The 27085-nt window shown below is 32.8% G+C and overlaps 4 protein-coding genes and 1 long non-coding RNA gene across 8 annotated transcripts; 2 read left to right on the top strand and 3 right to left on the bottom strand.

The window, feature by feature from the left end:
• Positions 1–202: 202 nt before the first annotated feature.
• Positions 203–3233, bottom strand: rdgBbeta (cytoplasmic phosphatidylinositol transfer protein 1). The gene is made up of 8 exons (XM_033342467.2): positions 2982–3233; positions 2615–2763; positions 2443–2531; positions 2334–2341; positions 2201–2272; positions 2038–2136; positions 1814–1969; positions 203–1734 (listed from the first exon to the last, which is right to left on the bottom strand). Exons 1-8 carry the CDS (start codon positions 3030–3032, stop codon positions 1483–1485), a joined length of 876 nt encoding a protein of 291 aa, XP_033198358.1. The 5' UTR covers positions 3033–3233; the 3' UTR covers positions 203–1482.
• A 169-nt stretch (positions 3234–3402) lies between these two features.
• Positions 3403–7930, top strand: LOC117161140 (nonsense-mediated mRNA decay factor SMG8). Of its 2 annotated transcripts, none has more exons than XM_076625360.1 (15): positions 3403–3655; positions 3846–3972; positions 4068–4342; positions 4427–4657; positions 4728–4921; positions 4986–5089; positions 5173–5366; positions 5426–5665; positions 5743–5946; positions 6033–6142; positions 6273–6431; positions 6493–6703; positions 6778–7089; positions 7245–7424; positions 7603–7930. In XM_076625360.1, the coding sequence occupies exons 1-15, from the start codon at positions 3615–3617 to the stop codon at positions 7724–7726; spliced, it is 2706 nt and encodes a 901-aa protein (XP_076481475.1). In that variant the 5' UTR covers positions 3403–3614; the 3' UTR covers positions 7727–7930. The 2 variants fall into 2 exon arrangements, with proteins under 2 accessions (XP_076481475.1, XP_033198328.1); XM_033342437.2 differs by having other exon boundaries at positions 3406–3655; positions 3846–3990.
• A 961-nt stretch (positions 7931–8891) lies between these two features.
• On the top strand, positions 8892–12569 carry LOC117161145 (protein brambleberry). The gene is made up of 9 exons (XM_033342443.2): positions 8892–9206; positions 9292–9677; positions 10153–10338; positions 10406–10628; positions 10701–10997; positions 11086–11298; positions 11368–11601; positions 11664–11979; positions 12053–12569. Exons 2-9 carry the CDS (start codon positions 9306–9308, stop codon positions 12159–12161), a joined length of 1950 nt encoding a protein of 649 aa, XP_033198334.2. The 5' UTR covers positions 8892–9206; positions 9292–9305; the 3' UTR covers positions 12162–12569.
• On the bottom strand, positions 12326–16396 carry LOC117161166 (uncharacterized). 3 transcript variants are annotated; one of them, XM_076625495.1, is made up of 6 exons: positions 16009–16396; positions 15120–15649; positions 14396–14522; positions 13098–13206; positions 12900–13022; positions 12326–12836 (listed from the first exon to the last, which is right to left on the bottom strand). In XM_076625495.1, exons 3-6 carry the CDS (start codon positions 14404–14406, stop codon positions 12672–12674), a joined length of 408 nt encoding a protein of 135 aa, XP_076481610.1. In that variant the 5' UTR covers positions 14407–14522; positions 15120–15649; positions 16009–16396; the 3' UTR covers positions 12326–12671. The 3 variants fall into 3 exon arrangements, with proteins under 3 accessions (XP_076481610.1, XP_076481611.1, XP_033198376.1); XM_076625496.1 differs by lacking the exon at positions 14396–14522 and having other exon boundaries at positions 16009–16240; XM_033342485.2 differs by lacking the exons at positions 14396–14522; positions 15120–15649; positions 16009–16396 and adding an exon at positions 14064–14384.
• A 2238-nt stretch (positions 16397–18634) lies between these two features.
• On the bottom strand, positions 18635–21866 carry LOC117161174 (uncharacterized). The gene is made up of 3 exons (XR_004464969.2): positions 20468–21866; positions 20142–20361; positions 18635–19502 (listed from the first exon to the last, which is right to left on the bottom strand). It is a non-coding gene; the product is annotated as an uncharacterized LOC117161174 (long non-coding RNA).
• Between the last annotated feature and the right edge of the window lie 5219 nt (positions 21867–27085).

Here is a 27085-nt window from a genome sequence, read left to right as displayed (position 1 = left end):
TAATGTAATTTAAACATTGTAATTGTACTGCTATGTAGTTTTGTAAAAATGAGTAAACATAGCTGTATGAAATGTATGAAAGCTATTCAGTTGGCTTTTTTGCTCATCAAACTGTTATGTACTTATTACACTTACTGTAAACTTAGTATTAAAGTAGCTGCTTGGTTGTAAATTTACAGACTAAACAATAAAATAACGAATCTTCTGAAAAGAATAGCTTGAAACGTTTATTTAAATACATATTCGTACAATAAAGAGGCAATTAAATGCTCTGCAGTGAGTACCCTTTTAAAAAAGAACACAATTTTAAACATGCTATAAGCAATGGAAATTAAGCAATGAAAAGATTCTTAACAATGAGATCGAACATTTTTCTTTCCACGGCACAAAATGCACATTGCAAATGTGTATAGCTGTAGTTTCAAGCTTTAATTTTATATAAAAATTAAAAGTGAATTGTTGTGCGTATGTATTTTTCCACCTCTTTTTGTTTTAAGGTCTGTTTTGGTCCCAAGAAAATTTTGGACAGCACATAATTATTATAAATTAGAAACAGCAGAGAATTCAGATGCTAACACAAAATTAAAAACAGATACTCCTGGTCCTTTTTAAAGCCTACAAGAAGTAGAATTAATATCCTACCTCAGATAATTCTGTATGTACAACCTGCTATTCAATTAGAAAAAATACTATAGCTATCTTTAAGTTAATATAAACCTCATTATTAAATCAAAAAAAGAACACAATTCATTAGTGCCGTGAGAGTTCGTAATTGCATCAAGAAATAGTATACACATAGCATAGTATACAATCTGCTATGACAATTAATAATTCTTATGTTAAACACTAATCACTGATCTTTACAATATTTCACACATCAATATAGCTTAAGCCGGTGTGTATATAATACCAATAAGTATCCACTTTGGATGTACCAGGGTGTCTTCCCTAAATAGGTCTAAGTTTCGCTACTACTTTTACGACATTTACAATGATTCAAGAACTACTCCTGATATCTTTACTTCCTGCCTTGATAAAATGACTTTATAAATATCTTTAACTTAAAATACAACAATATAATCTGCAATGAATGTTATAAAGGAGAACAAATACTAAAATTAACATAAGTTCGCGGGAAACCTGCACTTTTTAAAATACTACTTTCAGCTAGTCCTAAACTGATTAGCATAGACATGAATAAACTATAAAATTATTCAACATTGCATAGACGATAGATATTCTTTGTTTGACAATATTGCAGAAAAATGATCTAGAAAAGAAAAACAGATCAGGAACTCTGGTTCGCAAATCCTGTTGCAGGTACCTGGCTATAATGTACATACATATACATATACATACATACATACATACATATATATATATATATATATATATATACACACACAGAATCGAAAGTGCCGATATTTATTTGCACAATCATAATTACGTTCCCTAGATAAGTTGATTACTCTAACAATATGGCTAAGACCAAGAGAACCATGATCGAGTGGACTGTGTAGGAGATTTGGGTAATGGTGAAGACGGCATTGATGAAGTTGGTGTGGTTGGTGTTGGTGGCTTCTCGTTATTCATATTTCTGAGTCGCACTTTCTCATTAGTTTCAGCTTGCATCTTTTGTTCGTACTGTCGAACATCCTCCAGTGTCATGTCATACCACTCATCAATCCATGCAAATGCTTGACGATGACCCAATAATAAAATATCTCTAATACACTGCAGATGTAAGAATAACATCATTACAGTTGTAAATTTCGTAATTCAAGTACTCTATGAATATTTATAAACAAATTACTCTATGAATGAAGTCTTCCACTCGAGTTTGCATACCCCACACTTCAAAAGAAGCTTGAACTAGCTTGTAAGAACACATTATAGGCTGTGTAGTGCCTTTCCACCCTTCTACCAATGGCCCACGACCAGTTCGTTGAGATTTAAAGAATTTTGGGTCCTAAAGTAAGGATATTCACGAATGTAAATTTCTAAGTCAAGACCTAGGTGTTATAATAATAACAATACCTCTTCCTCTTTATAGTGCTTCGCGGATAATTCGTCATACGCAATGTCCACAAAATCAACCTCACGATGAATCAATTCAATAGGAGACAGACCTAAACACTGTTTTAATAGCATTATATGTAACAGAACTGATTCTATTTACATATAAAACTCATTTACATACATTTTCTGTAGATCCATTGTTATCCTCATATCGCGTTTTTATTGAGATGTACAATTTTGGAATAAAAGAACACTAAAAAGTAAAATTTTATGTAACAAAAAACCTTACATAAAGCTACAATTTTTATACTTACAGTGTATTCTTAGTAGACCATAAGTAACATGAAAAAAAGCCACATTATTAGCTAGAAAGAAACATTTTTGGATTCTATTTGATGAAATATTAACTATATTTTAATATACCTGTGACAGTAAAGGGATAATAATTCCATGCCTTCTCTGTGACATAAAATATTCGAGGAATGAGAGATTGAATCCAATATGGCAATTTACTGTAATTTAATATAACAAATATGAGGCATCAACCTCCACAATAGTCTGAATTTAGAGATATAAGTGATGCCATGAAAATTACCTAGATAGATGGATTCGCTTCTCTGTATATTGACCCTTTCCGTGTTCTGGATCATCACACTCCACATTTTCAACAACCTCAACACCTTCATCATTATCTGATTGCTCATGACTGTGTCTAGCAATCATATAAAGTTGTCCTATCCGATACTACAAAGAATATAATCAATAATTGAAATTCTTTAATTCAACTGAAGTGAACCAAAGTTCTAATTGTGCTTAATCAAGAATTATGAAAAAATATTAACTGACAGAGTAAAAAATTATAACGGAATGTTAAAAACGAAAATTTCTAATACCTGTATATGGAAGGAATATTTATGCAAAGCTGTAGTAACAATTAACATTAAAAATTCAGAAAGATTTACCTCCCCTGTAGTAAGCGGCATACATATGCGATATTCCTTCGTTAATACCATATTGTAACGAAAACCAGACAACCTCCTACGACTGCATTAAATTAATATTCGCTTATGAGATTATAGCTCTCTCCTTAGCTAATGAATATGGAGCTGATGAAATTGTCATCCAAATAGCTATTTCACTACCTCCAAGCGATGAGCCAATAAACAATCGAATTGTATGAAGTCCGTCCACTGTTTCAAATCGATAATAATGTTTGACACCTTACGCAAACGATAGTGTAACTAGATATACCATAAAGAAAAAATCCCAATCATTTAAATTATTTAATGATCAATTGTAAATAACTAAATATTTTTTCTAGAGTGATTAAGAAAATGTATTTCCTGGTGTTACTAGGAATTATAACAACCTTCATCTAAATACATTTATTTAAAAAAAGTTAAGGTTATGCAAAAAGATATTGCTAAAAAATAAATTGCTTAATACAGAAAAATTACATTTATTCATGTTCCTGCAATTTTTTAGTAAAGTTTATAGCCTGTTGCAAATGTACTTCATTACATTGCATTGTGCGCTGCTATCTTATAACTATAGCATGCAATAACATAACCTTTAAGTTGCCAAACAAATATACAATGCGACCGCAAAAATTCCGACTTCCATGCAGCGCAGGAAGGTAATTTAACGAAAAAAACGTTTTTACTTTAATAAAGAAAAAATTTTCTATATTCGACAACTATTTCATTGATGTATAAATTTATTAATTAAAAATAACAGTGAATGTGATATCTTGTATATAGAAATATTTTGGTATTTATCATGATACAAAAGCAAGTATTTATTTTTTCTCAATATTTTATTTTTAGTTTTGTACACACAGATAAAAAAGTAGTGATAGTATCTGTATTTGGAAAGTCACAATATAGTGCAAAAGGATGCAAGACCAACATGCTCAGTTCAATCCTGCAGGTGGGCCTCCTGGATGAACCAGAGGTAGAAGAAGAATCATTTGTAAGAGTTTATTTGAGAATACATTAGAATATCTAAAATAATTTGTACGAAAATAACACTAATGAAATTATTTCTAGTGTGAGATTGAGGGATACTACGATTCTAAAGATAGAACTATATACTTGCATTTAAGAGGATTATTAGATACACACACCCTTTTAACAAAATATGATAAGTTCTTAGAAAAACAGGACTGCAAGGATTTCCTTAGTGTATGGGCACACATGAGAGACAAATATGCTAGAGCACTACTTGTTTTATTTCACATATCGCATGTTATTATTCTTACTCATCCGACTCACACATTTGACTATAGTTATGTACATTTATTCAGAGCCATGGATATGGTAAGGTATACATCTAATTTCTTTCAATAAATATACTGTTCTACAATACAATATAGATCTTGAATACAAATGTATATTTTGATTTTCAGACAAAAGGTTTCTCCACAACTTTCTGATGTCCTAAGTTCCATATACAGTTTACCCAAGGACTGGGTATCAAATGTTAGACCCTGCTCTCCTAGGGTTTTATTCTATTTTGAAACTTGTCCCACTGTGTTTCAAGATCCTGCCAGTGGAGCTAATATCAAGAAACTGGAGCATTCCTTAGAAGATCAGATATACCAAGTATTAAGGAAAAATCGAATAGTAACCAATATTAGGTAAATATAAAGACTACAAAATTCAAACATTGTTTAATTTAATGTAAACAATATGTGGGTGAATTTTCAGTTCAAATTCACTGTTCGCAATTCCTGCAAATCAAGAATTCGTATATGTACACACTGGTACGACAGAATCCAGAGATATTCTGGGCTACATGGCAAAGAAGCTCATACAGAGTTGCAAAGTTAGCTCTGGAGGAAGTACTTCAAGGAGTTTGGCTAGTCAGGATTCCAATATTCAAATAGACGATACAGAAACTGGTAAGAATATTACTGAATTAAAACCACATAATCAAAATAATAATAACTCCATATATGTTCACAGAAACTCGTTCCTTTAGATCATTTCTACAACAGCATATAAACCTAGCCTTTGCAAGAGGTTTTGATGACAATGTTGGAAGACATTCTGTACCTGCCTATTTTGAGGTCAGACCAATAATAAAAACAACTAATATTAAATTACAATTTTACATTTAGTTTGCTTCTAACTTCAACCTTTTTTTTATCAGATACCTAATGTTACAATATTCTGTGAAGTGGCAAACAAAGTATACGACTATTTTATACATGGAACAGATAAAGAACTACTAACATTACACAGCTTGTTAGATACTGATGTAAAGTTCAGTAAGAGCAGATGCAGCAAAGTACTCCCACGAGCCCTCCAGGCTTACCAAGAGAACCTACCGCAACACTACACAAGGTATTCAAAGTTTCCCCAAGAAAAATTTACATAAAGTAATCCCTCAATATTTACACCAGAGCATATCATGAAACAAAATTGGCACATGCAATGGGGGTCTTTGAGATGCATGCACGAGGCCCTTTGTTTGAAGAGTTTAATGAAAAGCTACAGGCCGAATGCGAGAAGCACTGGAGATCTGGGAGGCAGATGTGCGAAGTACTGTCTCTGACAGGGAATCCTTGCACGAATCCGATACACAGAGGTGGAAGTGAGGGCGCTGGAGGCGGGGAACAAACGGAACAAAGAGAGAATGACAAGTGCGTGATTCAGGGAAAACGATTTATCTCACATTATTTATTATGTAATCTCAATATAATATTATATCACTTTACAGTGACTTACCAATTAGGGAACATTGTAGCGGAGTTCGATACATCTGTGCTTGTAATTGTGGTCGTTGTCAGGGTTCAAGGGAGGACCCATTCAGTCTGAGACAGGCCAACTATGATTATTTTCAAATGCTAGCTAAGCAATGTGGATGTGCTCAGTTAGAGAACATACAGTTTCCTGTTTTCCAACCAAGCACTCATAATTATAGGTAAAATATTTATAATAATTGTATATCAATATTGATAATAGATTTCTGTGTCTTAGAGTTTGAACAATGGCGTACTCTTATTACAGGCCTGCACAGTTGTTTTCTACTAAACGAGAGGACTCTTTCACTCATGCAGAATCTCCAACATCTGAAGGAAATACTCAAGCTTGCAGCTTAGGAGTTAACACTCTGAATGGTATTTTTGTTTTATTGTTCATAATTATTTACAATTCAATCCTGTGGTAAAGAATTCTTTGAAAAGTCAATTTATTGGTAAAAAAATTCTTTGAAAAGTTAAGTTTATGACATTAAGGTTATGACTTTAGATGATATTCGAACTCCATATGGAAGTGGAGGACAGTCACCTCCAACGAGTGAAACTAATGAAGATGTTCCTAAGCTCAGCAGTAAAACCAGTTTAACACCTAATGAAGCACATAAAGTAGTTATAGAAGTATCAGATAGTGATGCAGAAAATGCAAAAGGTAACTATTCTTTGAGAAGATTAATTATAATATTATATTTCAATATTCTTTAATTCTATAGAGAAATCTCTAGTCAGGCAGCCTTCAACAACAGAGTATCTACCAGGAATGTTACATACAGAATCACCAGCTGGTTTATTGCCACAATTCTCTAGCTGGTCTCTAGTTTGCCTTGGACCAAGTAGCCTATACTCTCATAATTTGGGTTTACAACATCAAGCTGGTGTTTTAGCCACTTCCGCTTTTCTTTTACCATGGGATGTGACTGTTAGGTAATTTAATAAACCAAGAAATTCAGTTTCATCATTAAGTTGGATTTAATTTTTACCGATTAATTTTTTATTAGACTAGAGCATCAAAAAGAAAGAGGCTCTTTGTGGCCTACTATAGGTGATCATGGAACCCATAACTATTGTCCGAGAGGAAAGAATTTTCAAAATATGAATACTATTCGTGGTCGGAAATCAAAAGGTGGAAAGGAATTTGTAGTGAAAATATTTGTGGGAGTGGAATACGAGTGTCCAAGAGGACACAGATTTATGGCGTCTGCGCCGGATAAGGTTCTGAAGGCTACTGGAAATGGGATTGTGAAGGACAGTGGAAATAAAGTCACATCCAGTACTGCGGACATGCCGCTCTATTTTCCCTGTCCTTGTCGGTATGTGAATATTTAAAAAGCAATTTCGATAGAAATCCAGATAATTAAATTTAATTTAAATCCAAATAATGATAATGACCATATGTATTTTAGCTCCAAATAAATGATATTAAATTAATTTTGAATTAATATCGAATTAACTTTTTAATTTTCAGGCAAACAAAGCCTCTAATAGCTCAATTAATGAGAATTCACGTAGTGACGCCAAAAGCACCTGTTCATGTTACAGTAAATCCTAGAGTACAACCTGGACCTCCACCTTGTCCAATTTTTGTCACTGGTTGCGATGAACCAATAAAGTTATCGCAAAGTGCTTACTGGGTCTTGAGATTACCGTATCCTTTCAAAATTAATATCTACATTACCTTTCGTATTATAACATAAGAATACTTAAGTAATGAAAATTGTAATTTCAACAATCTTTAATTTTGAAATGTGAATTTTTAAAGTATGAAATTTTAATATATCACAACGTTTATAAAAAATTTAAATTAATTCTTAACGAAAATTTAGATACGTGTATATGGATGAAAAGGGTCCATATTTGGCGCCAAAAGAACCAGTACCAACTTCACACGGAAGACTATTGGCGGGAATGTATGGAATTAGTGAAGTACTTCCGGAAAAGAAAATATAGTATTCAAATATTTCTAGTCAAAAACTGATTTGTACGAAATTTGTAAATTTTGTACAAATTACTTCTTTTAAATAGTAAATTACTTCTTATAAACATATAAGGATAATCAAAGTTTATATTATTATTTATAATTTCTAATTCCAATTTTATATAATAAAACTCAATTTGAATGTAGTCAATAAAAAGGATCTTTATAATTCAAAAGATGGCCTAAGAATTAGTTCTTATAATTATCATTTACTAACTATAGAAAATTATATATACGATATCATACAGAGTATTTCAGAATTTAACAGTCAAACTTTGTCAATATTTTTTTAATTTTTTAATACAGCTGCAAATTAGCTGTGTCCTTAACACTCTTTGCTTGATTTTATCCATACAATATACTGACAAAATTTGGCTGTTAAACCTTGAGATACCCTGTATAGCACTATATAATAGATAATATAACTTTTATGTATAAAACCTTTTATATACTAAAATTGAAATAAACAAATATGTATTAGAAACTACTTTTTTTTTCAAAACTTAAAATGCTACGAACTCTGAGAAATCAAAAAGTATTGCTTCGATAGCGTCCTTTATTTGATTTTATTTAATACAAATTTCAAAGGACACTATATGCACTACATATTTACTATTAGCAAATTATTCAATGAAAGGTAACTCAGAGTGACATTTATGTTTCTGACTCACCGAAACAGCATACAGCGTATTTCGAAAACTTCCACGATGCACATTTAACACTATTTTCGGCATAACTAACTTACAAAATTATGAATTTGCGACATCACAAACATATTCGCGGTATTGCAAGCAACGCGAGACCGATCTGCGCAAGCGATTCGATAGCCGGGAAATGCTCTGATTGGTTCACTCAAACTGCGCAGGTAACATTAATAAAAGTGGGCTTCTGATTGGTTGGTGCTTAAATCGTATCTTGGAAAAAATTCAAATCTCCCGAATACATACTTAGTTAATATGCTTCACAATTAATATTGAAATTCCATATGTATAGTATTTATATCATATATTGTAATAATTTTTTGTGATTATTTATATTGGAACGAGGTTAACTGGAAATTAAATAGATATTACCAAATATTATGTAAGAAAGTTTGATTTCACTTTCTAATTTCTCCGCCACTGAACTGCAGCGCTATAACCGTTGCAAAGTCCAAGCACAACGAGAATAAGTAAACGGTTGATTGTATCTCACCTGTGAAGCAGCTATTCTCGTTTGTCACCCACTACTACTATAAAATTTCCGGTGGAATGAATGAAGCACTCGATTTTCTCAACAATAATGTTTTAATATTTTATAGTATATATTTTACATCGGTGAAGGTGATATAACATTGCGAAAGAAACTGAGTATTTTTAACGTCGTAAATCTAAAATTATGATTTTTAATTCTGTATTCTGATTATTTGCTCAATATCATTTAGAAGTCAATTTTTCTCAACTTTTATTTTAGGTAATTTAATACTGATAATCATTTAAAAGTCATTCAGTATTCTATAAATAATATCAATTGTTGAATTTGTTTGTCATCTTTCCAGAAAAACAAAGCAGGATGGTGTATATACATTTATTGGTTTTGTCACTTATGTCAATAACTTGTCAAGGCGATTATGCTTCGGTATTTAAATGGATTTGGGGAAAGGATACAGATGATACTACTGTCTTGGTAGCAGATGGTGTTCCATTGATTTCTATTCCTTATGAATCTATGACAGAGGATGAGAAGTTCCTTCAAGAAGCTGCAAAGTTTACAGAAATTCAAGTGTCATCGCCTTTAGAAACTTGCCAACACAAAGTTATTATGAAGATTAAAACTTCTTGCTCTGAGTTGAGTGAGGAACAACTTGCCAAACTGAGTGTTAATCTTTTGAATTGTCAGTCTGCAGTGGAGGGCAGGAAAATATTTCCATGTACTGAGGAAATGGTAAAATTTTATTATCTTTTTACAATAAATTCTTTATTTTTTATAGCAATGTAAAAATTGGAAGCTTCAACTGTTTTCCACTTTTAATTTCATGTATATAATTTCTATAAACTTTATTTTGTTAATGATATTATGCATTGAAGAAGGGGACTGAATTCAAGTATACAAAATATCTAAATATACACCACTGTCTGTGAAATTACATGTGGAAGGGTGGTATGAAACATGTTCAGACTTGCATTTCCCCCACTTACAAAATACATAGACCACCACTAAGGTCTTCCTAGTTTCAAGCTTCATAATATAAAGTACAGTCCCTGTTTGTACATGAAGCTAATCAGTTGAACTTTATGTAACAGTACTAAAAATTTAGTGTTTCTGTTATTTGTATATAGTGAAGTTAAAAAAATACGTAATACTATGGAAATCTTTTTGTTCAAAATTTATAAGGTGAATACAATTGTATTTTTTGCAGTCACTAAAACAATGTACCACAGATATGGATGCAGATATGTGGAATGCATATCATTTAATGAGTAACAGAGCCAGAGCAGTTTGTTATGCAGCTCGCAGTACTCAATTTCGTGCTCTTACAGAATTGACTGTGAACAAATTAATGCAAACTGCGCACACACAAATTAAGACACTGAGTTCATTAAAAGTGAGTGTATAAAATAGTGTATAAGCTCTGAACGTTAACATTATTTTATCATTGAATATTTTTTTAGGAAGGTCAAGATCGTCTAGAAGAACAAACTGTAGAAGCTCTATCGTCTTTGTCAGACGGTAATAAAGCGTTATTAGAACAGCAAAAGCGTTTAAAAGATGCACAAGCATCAGCTCATAATCTCGTGACAACAAATTTAAGAGAACTGAACAACGAAAAAGCTTTGATTCGATCTGGACACGCACAACTTGCGGCAATGGCGGACGATATCAGAAGGAAATTAGGTAATTATTTAAATGAATCAAAATCTAAAATATTTGTGATTGGTAACATTCAATTAATTTAATCTTTTGTAGAAGAGGCAAATAAAAATTTGGAGCAACAAGCTATCGAACGTAGCGAAAACCATAAAGAAATATTAGAGGATTTATTAAACATTCAGTTACAAGCACAATTGATCTGGGACAAAATAGAATCTAGTACAGATCGAATTTTCGCACAACATGAAGCAGCACTTGTTCAATATGAACAAACTTTACAAAAATTAGGTCAAATTAATGACACTATGCAATATATTTGGAATATAACAAATACTATGCGTACAGAGATAGATGAGAAGCTTAATTGGTTGACCAATTACATTGGTGATACTGGTAATTATAATTTTGGAAACTATGAATATTGTAGCATAAAAAAAGGAAACCTCATTAAGATGGATAATTAAATTTTCTAACTTTTCAGGAGAACAAATGCATCAAGTATATCGTATAAGCTTGCACATTGTTTACTTATTATTTGCCATGGTAATTGCTGCATTCCTTCATGCACCACTGCTAACTAGAGTCACTATTCTGGGACTTGTACCGTTAAACTTAGTATCTTTCTTGAAGCATGGCATGGATGCTTGTTTGGACTTTGTATCAATGAGTGTATTAATATTTTTAATCACAATGAGTATGTATTATACAAGAAAAATATTTATAGAGTCAATATACATTTTATTTTAATATTTTTATTTCTTAGTGCATTTCCTAATGGTTGGAATTCAACGTTTATTTGGTGCAAAAAGAAGAGAAACGCGGTCAGATCCGATTCAAACCGTCTACAAAAATGATCATGCGAATAGTACCGCAGAATATGTTTCTTCTTCTTACACTGCTCAATCACGTCATCTTCCAATATCTTTCTACACAAATTTGAAGAGGAGTACATGGAAAATTTATAGATTCGTCCGTTATCAAATAAACCGATCTATCCGTAAGTTCAAAAGTGATATATATCATATTTTCTTCATTAAAATAATTAATTGCAATTTTCAGAAAAGTTTAGTTCGCTGATACAAGCAGCAACTTCGTGGAGTAAGCAAACATCAATACCACGCGAGGAATTGTCCTGTTCGTACACTTCCTCGAGGAGAAATCGCGAAGACCTCGTTTGTAATTATGAACAAGAGTATCCAAGTATGTCCGAAGATAATACATACTTTGAACATTCAAATTTAATGAATGAAAACAACGGAAGTATCGATGACCTTGAACTTCTAGTCGATGCCAATGATCTAAGGCGAAGATTAAAAAAAGTTGAAAATTCTGTCAGCAGGTCTTCTTATTCTCGTCAACATTCACCCTCCAGAAGGTATCTCTGATTCAAAAGTACTAACAAAGTAGAATTTTGTTATCGACAATAAAATGATTCTTTTTAATCTTAGTATTTCTTCAACATCATCGAGAGTGATATGTAATGGCATAACACTAAGTGGCAGAAGGTGTCGGTTATATGCAATAAGTGGTCTGTATTGCAGCAAACATTCCTTTTGACACTCAATGGGTAACTGATAAATTTTTTAACATAATGTTAGGTTAGTTTGTTACATTAAGTTAATTAAAATTACTTCTATCGAGAATTGAACCGTTTGTAAACGTAATACGTTAATCAATTAAACTAAATAATTAGATATAAAATTATTTTATCAATTAGACAATTTCTTGAACTTCATAAATGTCCGTAATTTTAACATCAATATAGTGCCTTTGAAGCATTGTCTTCTACATTCTCAACATGACAAATATTGTAGTTTATAAAAAGACAAAATTGTACATAATATAATGCTATGCACTTTATATTATAGTTCTTTGTAAGAAGCATGTATTTTGTATTAAATATAATTGTAATTTATTTTTATAAACTCTTTTATTGTAAAATCAACATTAATAAAACAGTAAAAATGTATTTGCAGCTTTATTTAAAAATATCAACAAATGTACGTATGTATACTAATTAAATGAAAACATTTCATAAATGGCAAAGAAAAGTCAAAGCAATATTTTTCAGCCACAAACTGCCATATTGTACTGTGTGCAAACTGCATTGCTTGTCAATTCCAAGAACTTTGAACTTTTATCAAAACCAATCTCGGTTACTAAATTATGCAAATTGCAGTAATTTGTGCCATAATCGAAAATCCTGAACCATTCATTTGACACGGATTCTCCCTTCAATAATAAAAAGAAATAATTTAAAAAATTATAATTCACGAGTTAAAAAATTAGATATACCGTTGCTACGCAAGTTTTGTTAATTTCATCAAAATCAATTTTGATGGTTTCCGTAGTCTTCAAATTTGAAGCAAGATGAATAGCTTTAATTATGTTACTCTCACTTGGTTTTGGTTCCTTGAGCTACAAAGCCAAAGTTATACATTATACATTTTGAAATAAAAAATTATTAATATTTAAATAAAAATTATTTTTTACTGTATATAGACATCTACCACCACGTGGGCCACAATTCACACAGGACGACCAATTAAGTATCTGACTCCTAAATTTCTGCATAACATACTTGCATGGATCACCAAATTTCCTATAATAAAAAAAGAAACAAATTATTTCAAAATATCTTTTTCGATATAAGGCCGATAAGAAAAGTCGCTAGAAAATAATGACAAAATTTTCCACGATTATCCACGGAACTAGGTAAGGTATATTTAATCCGAAATCGACTGTTTTATTCGTGAAAATTTTTATCGTCTTTTGGCAGCGTGGAAGTTCAAAGGGGAGCACCGAAATAACACGCGCGACGTTCTCATGGGCTTGAAAAGTGTGGCTCGTATATTTTTCAAGCGGTGTCATCCAGCCAAAGAAAAATATACGAGCCTTACCATTGCTGGCTAATATTCAGTTGCTTTATGCACAGGATTACTTGCAGAGTAGACGTTATCATAAAACAATTTTTCCCAAGCTTTTAGGGTTATAGACAAAACATTTATGCTACTTCATTTAATGCAGCAGCACGTTTTCTTACAAAAATGAAGTATATAAAGGATAGGATGTTGGTGATACATGAACGATATATCTAATTAGTCAGAGTAAGAAAAATTTATAAAAGAAACATATTGGGACGAAATATCAATATATATGTATTAATTCCTTTTTCTGGTTGTTATTGCCAACTGTATATCAGTAGGAAGAATTAAAATAAAGAAAACTCCATAAAAAGAGTAAATTTTACTGAAATATTAATATAAACAAATTTTTATTACTATTACTTGCAAGCATATGTATAAAGAGTATATATGAAGAATTGAAATACCATTTTACAATACAAGAAGCATGCATAGGATAAGGGAACACGAGGCTGATCCAAACAATACAGAGGAAGCATATCAGGAGCCCACAGACAGAGTAGACAAAGTATTTACATTTTGGAAAGACACATACATCTCTGACTATCACTGTTGGTGAATTGTCCTCCTCCTCTACTTTGATTTTACTTAAACCTTTAATTTTTAAAGAAAAATTAATCTTTAAAGATGAAAATTAAAACTTGAAAATTTCTGTCAAGAATCTTTAAAATTTCTAAAATTATTAAATTGAAAAATTGAAATTTTAAGACTAAAACAGATGAAGAGGAAGATGAAAAAATATATTTGAAGTGAAGAAGGAATATTGTGGAAAAAGGACCATTTTGTTTCTTTGTCGTGCAGGCATTCTGCGAGTTCATGAACCTCTGTTCGTTATGCGTGTAAGGTGGTGATCGTTTCGACATTGACCTGAGCTCCATGTATGATCTTTGCGATGTCCTGACCTTTTCCACGTTTTCTTTCGACCTGACCGTCACAAATCGATCATCTTTCAGCAGAAAAGGAGAAAAAACAATGAAATGACGGTCCCTGAAATCTGTCAGAGAAAATGATGATATACGACTGTCGCGTTACATTCTCCGACAATTTTACTAGATACTTTAAAATACGAAAAAGTATAAAATATTGTTTTGACATCAAAATTCTACTTTTCTTTTTTTTTTTAGAGTTGTGTAGAGTTCATAAAATTTTTTATTTTTTAATAAATTATTTCTTTTATAGAAGCTTATAGAATATATTTTTTATAAATATTTGATTATTTTTTTAAGCTAAAAAATTATTACTGTAAAAATGTTGCGTGTTATCGTTACAACTTTCTTTAGTTTTATTTCTATAATTATTATTTTTCTTCCATTTCCATTAATAGATAAAATAATAAAATAATTGCCATTAATAGATAATATAAGATAAAGAAAGCAAAATGTAATTCGATATTTCATTTTGATATTAAGAGATCTGCATCAGGCCAATCTTAAATACTGCATTGATTTATAGTCGCCTTTAGGAAGATCACAGACTTCCCACGAGTGTAGATCGAATCATTTTTTCCATTTTTTTTATCCTGTCCGCTGACGCGTATTCGGTGTCCCTAATGAATACTATCTACCAAGATACGACCCATAAATGTACTTACTCGACCCGACTACTGCTTCCTTTTTTTCCTCTTGATTTTACTTCTTACATTCAGTAACCAACCTTGTTACAACTTTATCAAATATCTCCTTCATGCAACATTAAAATAGGCATATTAAAATTCTGAAATATTAAATTATGATATAAATTCTGCAATATCAAAATCAGAGAGGTTAAAAAATATATTTCTGGTAACTCTCAATTTCTAATTCTTTTCACTTTTCTTATTATAGTTACATCTCTACTGAAAGGTTTCACTTTACGTTGGTTTCACTTTACTTTCCTCGAGTATAAAAGAAGAAACACATTCAGAGGGACGTCCGACAATGTGACGTGCTTTGATGTTTCCTAACATCCGTACAAATGTATTTCTTTGAATCGAACGTCGTCGGGGATCCTGCTAGTTCCGATTCGAATTAGTAAATTAGTCGAAAATAGTGACTGGACGTCGACAAAAATGAAACGGAAGAAAGTTGACGTGCAGACGAATGATCCAGTGACGTTGCGTCGCGTCGCCACTTATAAGGATCTCTGAAAGAAAAAATTCTAGTTAAGATGTTGCAAAAACATCAGAATTACTTTTTTCTAAATCTAATTTTCTAAATCCTCTTCCTCTAAATTTTCCAATAAGTATATCTAACAAATTCAATTATATATATTAAAAATTAAAAATAATTCTAGGACCTTAAATCTTTTATTTAATATCTTATCTATTTATTTGTTATTGTTGGACAACAACTGCTGCGGATCAAATATAATCACTTTCTTTTTTTAATAATTCTGTACAAAAAAATAAATTTAACTATATTCTCTAAAAATAGTTCTAGTGTCTTAAATCTTATATTTAATATTTTATCCAGTTATTTACTTTTACTTAATTACATACTTACATGACGTTACGAAACTAAAACAGCTTTCTTGCCTGAAAATAACTAGAACTAAAAATAAAATAACTGGAGAAATGAATTATCGATATGGTACCACTTTTTTCTTCGAATAAAGATAAATGCAAGGTGAAAAAAGTGATTCGTACGATCCTGAGCAAGGAGAAACGACAGATCAACGAGCCGTGGCTGGCTTGACTTATAGCTGATTGTTCGAGGGTAGAGAAGAGAAGCAGAAGAAAAGATAGCGACTTCTGCGAATGTGGGTCAGTAGAGAGGAATGAATGCGCACAGTGTTTTCCTGTTTACCGACTTACACCAACACTGTCACCGTACAAGTGTATTGCAAATTGAACGTCCTTGATAAGTGCTTCTCTGGCAAAAAGTTCGCGCATGAGGTGGCTCTTTCAGTTCTGCAAATGAAAGGTTATTTCATCATCCATCTCGTAACACTATTACCAGCTATTGCCAATAAAATGATGAAATTATCAACGAATAATCAATTAACTAAGATAAATTACGGTATAATGCAACAAAGAAAAGTGAACGAAGAAGAAGAAATTTGGTGATAGTGTCACGCACAGTTTTCAGAAAGCTCTTATAAAAGTGTAAAAAGAAGATCAAGGGGAGACAAGTGAGGAGACTCGTGTGAACCGGATCTTATAGTGGTGGCAGCTGTCGAGGGAACACGTCGACAACTTCTCTCCTCTCACACAGTAAGCTTGCATAAAAAGCTCACTGGAGGTTAGGTAAGTAAAATAGAAACCAATGGAATCTTTATCGCGATATCTGCAGTTAGATACTGTATTAAAGCTATGTTACAATTTATAACCTAAACTTTATTTTAATAATACATTAGTTTTAATGTGACGTAAATGTTTATAAAATTTTGGGATAAATCGATGAAAAATGAATTGAAAAAAAAGGAAATGGATATGATTTTGCTTTGATGTGGCCGATGAAGCAAAATCAAGGCGGAAGATAGAAAAAGGAGGTCTTTACCGAGAAATGTATAATTCGAACCGCCTGTCGGCAACTAATTTCCTGTTTGGGAGGCGGGACTGAAAAGTCGGAACGGTTTTCTAACAAAGATCTGACCGACTACTTCCATTGCATAATCCACTTTCAATATTAATAAAAAAGGAACTTCACCTCAAGAAATAAATTTTTTAAGATACTCTTAAAAAACATAATTTAAATAAAATTATACGATTTTCAGTGAAATAATGATTGTTAGGTCTTCTTTTTGTTGCAAGTTCAATTTTCTTAAAAAAGGTGAATTTAAAAAACTTCTTTGCCCATTTTGGATGATCACTTCACACTCGTTTCTTTCAAAAAGCGACAGCAACCTTTTTTTAACCAAGGAAACAGCTGTCCAACATGAATAACGGCTTTTTCAAGCGATAGCGTAATGGGTCCACTTCTCTATTAAAACCGAAGGGCCGATTTTGTCACCTCTTCGATTCCCTAGATACTTTGCCGTCAACATCTGCACAGGAAAGGATTTTAGAGCTTCATCCAATAGAGAAGACAACTAAAAAATTCCACTTCTTTTTACTCCAAGACATTTTACATATTTTTTCTTAACTTAAAATTCATGAACGTAGCTTAATGTAAAAGAAGAAATGTTGCTTGTAACCAAAGATTGTTAATTTTAAATGATTTCTTTTGTAAACTGGGAGGGAACTGTTTCTTCCTCAATGTAACAGTATTTTTACCGTATTTAAAGATAAAGAGATTGAAACGATAAGCGTCGGATGAAAAGTCGTGAGAGATCAAAGTAAAAATCACGAGTGACGTTGACTTTTTCGCAAGGAAAATCTCATGTGCCGACCAGAGAGATATTTCCGGGGTGAAAAACAACACAGAAGAAGGAGAATAAATTCCATGAGTCTCTTATCTATGTCTTCTTTTCGTTCAGCCCTGTTTTCTACCCGGCTCTCCACTATTTGCGCATATAAATATTTTACGAGGGCCAGGAAAAAACTCTATTTTCGTGCAGGCAAACCCTATCGCCACCGTTCATAAGGAGAGATTTACGGCGAACGGAAAGCGATTATTATCTTCAGCACAGTTTCCACTCTTTCGACAATGAAAAGTATTTTTACCATTCGAAAACAGTTTCTTCCAATATTTTTCATCCTGAAACGTTTTTAAATAAAATTTACTCTTGAATACAAGATGCGTGAATTAATAACTGATTTATACTTCTCTGTATGAAGATGCGGGCATCTTCTTTGAATGAGTATTAATTCAAGAATGATATTGAAGAAATTAGAAGTATGTGTCTTTCTGGAAATAAAAGAAGATATGATTAATCTATGGTAGTTTAAATAAGTGTAAAACGAGTTACTTGGAGGTTAGGAATGAAGAGATTATAAAAAGACAGGAAGGTGTCGTTGCAGTAACACATTCTGAGACTCGAAGGCAATAATTCTTTTTAATAGTAGGGAAAATGAATCACGAAACGATAAAAATAGCGGAAACGCGTCGAATTATATTGCCCCGGAGTGCAGCAAATAAACGTCCCCGCGAATTAAGAACAGTTACAGCCGTTCAAGCCTCTATAATACCGATTTACGCGACGTCCCTCCATTTTTCAAATGATCACTCCGTGACATAGCACCTCAAATTGGCTTTCCCCGGTAATTAATTGCCTAAAAATTCATAAGAACCAGAAATTTCTAAGCTAGTCTTTCCTAAAGAATCTTTAACAAAAGATTTTAAGATAGAATAGGAGAATTTTATATTGTAAATTTGCTTCATGATAAATAATCCATACTGATTGTCAATTCCCATTCTCTTCTCCTTTCTTCTTCAATTATTATTTAAAAAATTGTAACAAGATTTTAAATCAACTTCTGACCATTTTTCAGCCACTCTATAATTTTCCTACAATAAATAATCAATAAACAAATGACAATCGTGAATTAAAATTGCAATAATCTCTTAATTCCAGTTATCTTCCTCTTTCCTCTTCAATAATTATCGCGTAAAACATTCTGAAATGAACTTTTAGTCGCTTCAATTTGAAAAATTCGGTTACTTGAGAGACACTGGATCTGTGTTGCACCTCGTGTCGTCAATGTTCCGAGGTTCCTGGAAGGAATTGCGGGATTTATGCCCGCTAGTCGAAAGTATTCCCGCTAATTACCGCAGGAGACGAAGATTTATGGAATTTTTCGCGGCTAACCTCGCCGGCAATAATTAAAATAGATCGGAACGTGGAAACAGTAAATTGTAACAGCCGCCACCCCCGCCGATGGATGGAATTTACTCAGGCGATACCGCGAAATCGCGGACCTCACAATACAGGCGCCAAGGAAAACTCGTTCGTTTTCGTACGGAGCAAAAAGACATCGAGAATTATTCCGGTGAAGTGTATAGTGCCGTGTAAACACATTTTCGAAGGCGAATGGGAAGCCCCGACGTGCTCTCCTGGTTTATTTCAGAACGGTCGAAAGATTTCTGATAGTCGAGATTGTTGCTCTAGTTGAAGCCTGGAAAAGAAGAAATATTTCAGTCGATATTTGGCGATAAAGGAAAGGAAATTGTTATTGGATAGTTTATTGGTAGGGAAAATAGAGAAAAAGAGAAAGGAAAAGATGCGATACCGATGAAGAGTTTTGGTAGAAGATTTCTGTTGAATAAAAAAATCTTTTAACGAATTATTCATCAACAAGAAGAATAAATGTAGCAAAGAAGAGATTAAATTGATACAGGACTTTGTTGTAAACTTCTTCTTTAATCTTATCTAAAACTAAAAATTCATCTGATGAATTTCTTTAGCGTGGATTTTAATTAAAATCCAGCCGAAGTTGTCACATTGATAAAAGAGGATCAAGACTTTAAACAGAAAAGAAAACTATATTTCTTTTTATGAACATCAGAAGATATTCATTGTATCATTTCTCATACAAAAATACCCAAAAATCACTTGGCCTCAACCAAAAGTAAAAATTCATTCATATAACGAATTTCTTCGGCGTGGGTTTTAATTAAAACGAAGGCGAGGTCGTCACGGGTTCGAAAAAGATAAATTAGGACGAGTCGAGAGCGGGGCTTGAAAACCTGAATAATTTACGATTGGTGTTGCGGGGGCGTTAGACACCCCAAGGAATTCTATGGGCCACCCTTACCGGAAGCACGCTGTGAAACCGAAGGCGTCTGCGCTCTGGGTGCTGCCATTTGAAGGCGCCGCCCCTCCGCGACTGCGTGTCGTCGGTTTCAAGAAAAGAATGGGAGAGAAACGGATAGAAGAGCAACCCTCTACCTTTACATCCACTATCCAAACGCAAAGGCTGGACTTGCTTCGTTGATTGAATCTCATTGGTGTCCAATCAGATTACTATGATCAACCTAAAAATAGAAATATTTTATTAAAATTGAAATTTTAATATAAACAGATTGTTTGAAATTTGTAAGTTAATATTTATTGTTACAGTGTAATTTGGAAATTACATACTTAATTTTGTATCTTCATATATTTCTTCATATATATCTTCATATATTCATATATTTTGTATCCTCTTATATTTAATTATTGTTGTAACAAGGCAGTGAAAATTTGTTATAACGTTATTGAATCAAAACCAAGTTACTCATTATTTCCAATACTCATACCATTCCAATACCGATACTCATTATTTCTTAGTTACTATTTCTCCTACATGTAATGTAATTTCACCATAGTATTATTATATTCACAAAGAAAATATAAGCAAAGAATAAATGAACATAATGCAATTAAGCATAAGTATAGATTATCTAAAAAGAGTAGATTGAAGAATAATTTCAGTATGCTGGAAGTTTTAAGAAAAACAAAATGATGGTTCACATTAGGAGGATTAACCTAAAATCGCTCTACGTCCATTTCTCCTTCGAAAATAACGTTTGAACCACGTGATTTCATAGGGAAAACACGGTTTAAAATTGGGGGATAGAACGAGAACGAAGAAGAGGATTCTCTTCATTAACACATACTTCATCAGTGGCTGTTAATGAATCACGTGTTCATATATCAGCGTTGAACGACTCTCGCCGTGTGTTTTTCCTAGACTGTTGATTTATACCTCGAGAAAGCTCATCGCAGCGACCATTTTCGGTGTCCAAATAAAAAGGGGCCATATTCTAGATTATTCTAGAGGACCAACCCCTTTTACTTGCTCAGGGTGGCACATAGTACTTTGACCAAGGGAGACCCTTTTTTATGCAACGCTTTTAAAATCCCTGTTCTTCCTTTTTTCCATTGCTGAAGGCGGCTCCTTTGGTGGAATTCATTTTTTTCCTTTAATCTATTATGGGAGTTCCCATATATTGGTCAATGTTAATATTCTACATATATAATAAGTAGAGTGAAGATCAATTACCATTTTTCAACTACAAATTTGCTAAGAATAATTACCTTAATTATGCTGCAATAATATTCACGACAGAATTACATTACATTGCTACAATAATAAGCAAGTGTATGAAGATGTAAAACCATTAAAAAATAAAATAAAAGAGAGAAAAGAGTATATGTGATTTTTTGTAAAGTGTAAAGAGAAAGTTCGTGTATGATTAAGTGAATGGTTAAGAGTTATTCATTCAGAAAAAATTCCTACTGGATCAGGTTCCTGAAAGTCCTCACCAGGCTGTGACACAGAAGTAGAGCCTTCTTGGAAGATTCATTGAAGAAATTTTAGTAATGTCTCTTCCCTTTCATCCACCATAAAATATCTACATAAAAAGAAAAGGCTAAAGTTAGAAAAAGAAGACATACAGATAAGGCATAAGATAAAACATAAAATAAGTCACACGTTAAAAGGGATAATTAAAGTAAAAGAAAGAAATCAATTAAAAATCGAGGTTAAAACTCTTCATTGTTGTCACTGAAATATTAACGATATTAGATATTATATATTAAAACTAGATACAATAATAAACTATGTTAACACTAGATAAAACATATTAAATACTAAATTTTGTATCTTTTTCATTATCTGAACGACAACAGTAAAGAACTTTTAGTAATATCTGAACCTCAGTGCTTGATATTAAAAAATGTCATGCTAATACATTATAGAGTTGTAATTAATATTCTTCCTTGGTATTTAGTAAATTTACATCTACCACTCTGCAAGGTACTAGAAGAAAATTTATCAAGAGGCAAAGTTAAAATATTTCTGGCGATTATTCACTACTATTATTCAGATATTAAAACAAGCTGAAGAAAGATTAGAGAAAGGCGGGGATTCCTAGATTTCTAGGCCGATGTGATGGAGTCAGAAACGAAAGAACGAGGGGAGACACGGCCGATTATGAAAAGTTTTTGTCGTGTTGGCGCCAGCGGGTCGAACGCGACGCGTTCTCCTTCCTTTCCGCCAGACTTCGAATAGCTAAAATCATCCCGCGTGCCAATTTCAAAGCAGCGACCCGAACTGACTTCATGGGGAAAAAAGAAAGAAAGAGGGTCGGTCGTTTCTCGTTACACATTCGTGGCACGGTGCGTTTAGCGTGGCTGCTATCGAATACGACGAGTCCTATCGAAAGTTCACGAGCTCGACGCACCGACTGTTTGAGGTTAGAAAATAGAAAATGGAAGAGAACCTGGGAAAGGAAGAGATCAATTAGATTCACATTAGATTTCTATGCTTTTTGGTATATTAAAGAAAAAAGAAGATATAAAAAGAAATGTAGAAGTTATTAAGAGAGAGGAAGCTCAAAACTGTAGAAAAAAGAAAGCAACTGTTTTAGAGAAAAAATGCATGAAGTAGAAGTTGATTAAGAGCTTAAAGAAATAAAATAAAAGAAGAAATTTACTTTCATAGAGTTTTGCTAAAAAAAGAAGTTAAAATTGGAGAAACAATAGCGTAAAAACCTATAAAACTAAGAAAATCAGAGCGAAAGAGCATTCTTCTTTGGAAAAAAATGTATGTGAAGAGAAAATTGAAGTAAATGCACTTAACTGTAATATTATGTAGTATGTAGTAAGAGCTACGGCTAGTTCTGAGTTGGTGCGATAGATTTCGCTGAATTTTAATAGCCCCAAGTCTGACATCGGGTAGGGACAACATCAGACAACAGCTGTTTCGATGAAACCTAGCAGCCATCCGTGTCCATGGCGTATACACCGTCAGGGATGCAAGTGCAAACGTCTGTCACACCTGGTCACAAATGTCTTATACATACATTTCCAGTTTCCAATACGGAAAAACCACTAGCTTACATCAATCTTGATAAATCCGTGCTTCTTTTAATTCAAGAAATTTTTTGCACTAGAAAAATGAAAAAATAATTAAATAATATAATTAAATATTTAATGAAACATTACATAAATTAGTAAAAATTGATAATTTATGTTTGAAAATGAAACAGAATACTTTCCTCTTCCCAGAGAGGATTCATTTTGTACTAGTAGCTCCATTACAGCTTAGTGGGGACACTTGCCTGTTACCTGCTCTTAATCCTCCAATAGGAGACTAAGGCACAGGTGAGAGGTAATGTACAGGTGAGACTCGTTTACAATTGGTCCGGACCAAATGAAGGGGATTCCAAAGAAAATGGCGTCGGTGATTTTCTCCACATACAACACACATTTCTTCTTTTTATCTTCTTATAAATCAAACTAAAAATATAATTATTGTTATTAATATATCTCGATATTATTGACACTGATATTTAATTTAATATTTAACATTTAATAATGTTTAATATTTATTAAGGCTATCCACATTTTTGTATGTTTTATCTAATATTTTTAAAAACTATATACATTGATATTATCAGTAGTTGACTTGATACTTTACTTATGTTATTGATTTTGTTTCCTATGTCATTTCTATTGTAAAATTCACCCCTGGAGACTGGTTTTCTCCTTTTTTTTTTATCAAAGATCTACAAATTGCATCAGTTGGTAACATATACAGAGTCCGCTGAAACAGCAACGATGAATCTTTCACCAGGATGATTCCAGGGGCCCGTAGCAACCACAGGGTTCCAAGCAGGAGGAAAAAATAAGAAAGGGCACGCTTCCTTCGACTTGGGAAGTGTCGCGTGTCCTGATGGTCCTCTCCTTCCGAGAACCAGGATCATTTAGATTCAACTCTCGACCTCGACTGTGCCGCGGGACCTCCTGAACGAATTCACCAGAGCCTGCGAAATTTCCATGGCAATTAGTAGCCTCGACTCCGCCATTAGTTTCAACTTTCAACATTTGTTTCTCAGCTTTCCTCCTTTTTTACTTGGCTGCCGTGTTACTTCTACTTTTCTTCTTTTTTCAGCTTAGCTTTGCTGAGTTTAAAAAAAACATTGCTCTCCTCTCTATTATTATTTACTTTACCTCAAATTACATACATATCTTTGCTGCATAATGGATCACTAGTTTCAAATTTCCTGGCTTTTCTTTTTTTTCATTACCACGTTGCTCCTACTTTTCTTCGTTACTTTGTAGTTCAATTCTGCTATAATTAAAAAGCATTAGAATAGAAAGAACAATTATTAAATACTTAATAGATATAGTAATGGACAAAAGAAAGTTTAAGATTGATACACCATAGATTTTAGTAACTTGTATATTAAAGTTTTTCACTATAATAGAAGTCTATTCTATTATATATATATATATATATATATATTATATACAATTGTCCATTGCTTTTATTAAATAGAAATTCCTTTCGTAAAATTGTAGTGCAACTTCATATTTGTTTCCCATATATCAAGTGTGATGTCATCAGAACTGTGTACATCCTTGATGGATGGCTTCTTGTTTACTTTGCCATGCAGCCATAACATAATTTCAACATAAAAAATGATACATCGTTCCGGAATGATGGGATTTTGAAATTAGTCAGCTATATATTGTCCAGCCTGTATTAGATATATGTAGATTATAGTAATTGTTAATCAATTATGTTAGGAAATACTTGCTCGATATGAAAAAGACTGGAGGTATGAGAAAACGTTGAAAGAAAGCGTTGAGCAGAGGAAACGACAATGATTCCTCCGGGATCGAGAGAAAAACGAAAGAACCCATCCGTGGGACCCCCACTGAGGATTCCAGAGGCCCAACCAGGCCACAACGATCCGTGAGGCCCTTTTTTTCCAATTCACGGCCTCGACATCGGGGACCACGGTATTCACGTGGGGCTAATACCTCCTCGAAGACGTTGATTCGGAAATTCAATCCGGAGTCCATGGTGGTCACCTCTGACCTCTTGTTCGATTCAAAAAAGTCGTCTACATAAAAATGATTGGGGTTAGTTGAAATTATATGGAGACCAATACTGTTTCATAAATAAAAGTATTAAATAAACGTATTATGAAAATAAAATATTTTACTGATAAGCGTAATACGAAAGACATTATTTAGGAAAATAAAATATAATTTCTTACAAAATCTAGCATCGAAAAATTCACTGCTATTGTTGTATTGTTATTATCTTGTAAAACTTTCAAGTCGCAATAATAACAATTTATGTATGTATAATTTAGAGAATTATCAAAAATGAAATTAATTAACTGTTAGAAGAATTCTTCTTGGAATTTATGATACTTTAATAGTGAAGATAAAGCATTTTTGTAAGATAAAAGAGAGATCTAGTAGAAAGAGTTCAAAATGTAAAAGTGCGAAGGTCAAGCAACCACTTGGGCAACCTGATGGCGAACACGTGTGTTTGAAGTAGGCATTTCTGAAATGCGTACAGAATCCGCACATGCACGGTAGGTAGCCGTGGCAGAACAGCGAAGACAATAAGTCCAGGGACTCTTGACGAGCTTCTGTGTTTGCGAACAGTGCCCGCTGTTTTCTTTCACTTCCGCTCTTCTTGCGACATCGACGTTCCCAAAAGATCGTACTTCTTGTACTTAACTCTACAAAAAGGCATCAAAATGTAATAAAACGAAAGCTATATATTTTTATAAATATCATAATTGTCCAAAAATTGTTGCCAAAAATGATCGAAGATTGTGCTAAAATAAATATGGAAAATTTAACAAATTAGTTGATCAACATTTTTGTAAAGAAGACATAATTAGAAGAATAGTATAGCAATTGTTTAAGAAAATGTGGTACATTAGTTCCTACATAAATAATGTTATTGTAGTGAAGTTATTAGAGAAGAATGTAAGATTCGCAAATTACAAGATAGAAGGTGAAAGCACCTCGTTGACACCGCGACAACGCTCGCTAATCCGGCTGTTAGCTTCACAGGCTGAAATTTATCGTGCTCATAATCCGGGAACAGATGTGACTATCAGACAACTGTTTTCCTCAATTTGTCTAGCCGACGGCTATCCATTTTCTCCGTAGGAGGACAACTCTGTTAAAAATTAGATTTATATTCCATTAATAAATAGACGAAAGATTACATAAATATTCTTCGTTATATTATTAATGATACTCATCTATTTATAGGAACATGCTTTTGAATCGTTGAGTCTCTTTCTTAACAAATTCTTATTACAGAATAGGTATATCGTAGTATAGTATATTGTATAGGTTACTACTATACATAAACATTATTGAAGAAATATTTAGTAAGAACGAAAGATAAATAAATATTGTTCATTTCTAGGACATGTTCAATATTTGGTAAGATTGTCAAGTCAATCAGTATAATATTCATTATAATATTAATTATATATATATACTAAACTTAGTCATTAATTGAAAATTATCTAATTAAATTAAAATATATAATTTTAGCCTCACTTGAGGCTGAGATGACGCCCTGGGGGTCTAAATATTTCCATCGACGCGAACATAAAAATATGTTTAATAACCCTTTGAGTCGAGCCAGCATCTGGAGAATTAGCGAGTTCGAGTTTCAATGTTCGACGGCGGCCAATGTCATGCGACGAAGGGCGCACTTTTTCCTAATGGATAAAATCCAATGGGGACATGTGTTCGCCAGACGATGTCTCCTCAAGGTGCATGGGAATGAATTACGTTTCATTAGGTCCGTCTTACAAGGCTGTAAAGAATCGACGTTTCACAATTTCTTCTCTTTACAGCCTAATCTCTTCTCTTTTTTACCATCTTCTTTAAAAATACATACTTCTCGAATTCTTCCATCGATATTATCTTCCTAAAAACAGA

Source organism: Bombus vancouverensis, chromosome 16 (genome assembly GCF_051014615.1).
Source record: "Bombus vancouverensis nearcticus chromosome 16, iyBomVanc1_principal, whole genome shotgun sequence".
In the NCBI taxonomy this organism is placed as follows: Eukaryota; Metazoa; Arthropoda; class Insecta; order Hymenoptera; family Apidae; genus Bombus; species Bombus vancouverensis.
The sequence above is the reverse complement of the archived record's forward strand: the minus strand, read 5'-3'. Positions and strand labels throughout refer to the sequence as shown.

Excerpts from the sequence above, each read along its gene's own strand:
- LOC117161166 (XM_076625495.1), bottom strand. Across the intron at positions 13,023-13,097 it reads GTGGTAGATGTCTATATACA|CTCAAGGAACCAAAACCAAG; the intron begins GTAAAAAATAAT and ends TTGGCTTTGTAG. Across the intron at positions 12,837-12,899 it reads ACAAAACTTGCGTAGCAACG|GGAGAATCCGTGTCAAATGA; the intron begins GTATATCTAATT and ends TTATTATTGAAG.
- rdgBbeta (XM_033342467.2), bottom strand. The coding sequence starts at position 3,032 with ATGGTATTAACGAAGGAATATCGCATATGTATGCCGCTTACTACAGGG. Across the intron at positions 2,532-2,614 it reads AAGCGAATCCATCTATCTAG|TAAATTGCCATATTGGATTC; the intron begins GTAATTTTCATG and ends ATTAAATTACAG. Across the intron at positions 1,735-1,813 it reads TGGAAGACTTCATTCATAGA|TGTATTAGAGATATTTTATT; the intron begins GTAATTTGTTTA and ends TTACATCTGCAG.
- LOC117161145 (XM_033342443.2), top strand. The coding sequence starts at position 9,306 with ATGGTGTATATACATTTATTGGTTTTGTCACTTATGTCAATAACTTGT. Across the intron at positions 9,678-10,152 it reads TTCCATGTACTGAGGAAATG|TCACTAAAACAATGTACCAC; the intron begins GTAAAATTTTAT and ends TATTTTTTGCAG. Across the intron at positions 11,980-12,052 it reads CAACATTCACCCTCCAGAAG|TATTTCTTCAACATCATCGA; the intron begins GTATCTCTGATT and ends TTTTAATCTTAG.
- LOC117161140 (XM_033342437.2), top strand. The coding sequence starts at position 3,615 with ATGCGACCGCAAAAATTCCGACTTCCATGCAGCGCAGGAAG. Across the intron at positions 6,432-6,492 it reads TGATGCAGAAAATGCAAAAG|AGAAATCTCTAGTCAGGCAG; the intron begins GTAACTATTCTT and ends TTAATTCTATAG. Across the intron at positions 7,090-7,244 it reads TATTTTCCCTGTCCTTGTCG|GCAAACAAAGCCTCTAATAG; the intron begins GTATGTGAATAT and ends TTTAATTTTCAG.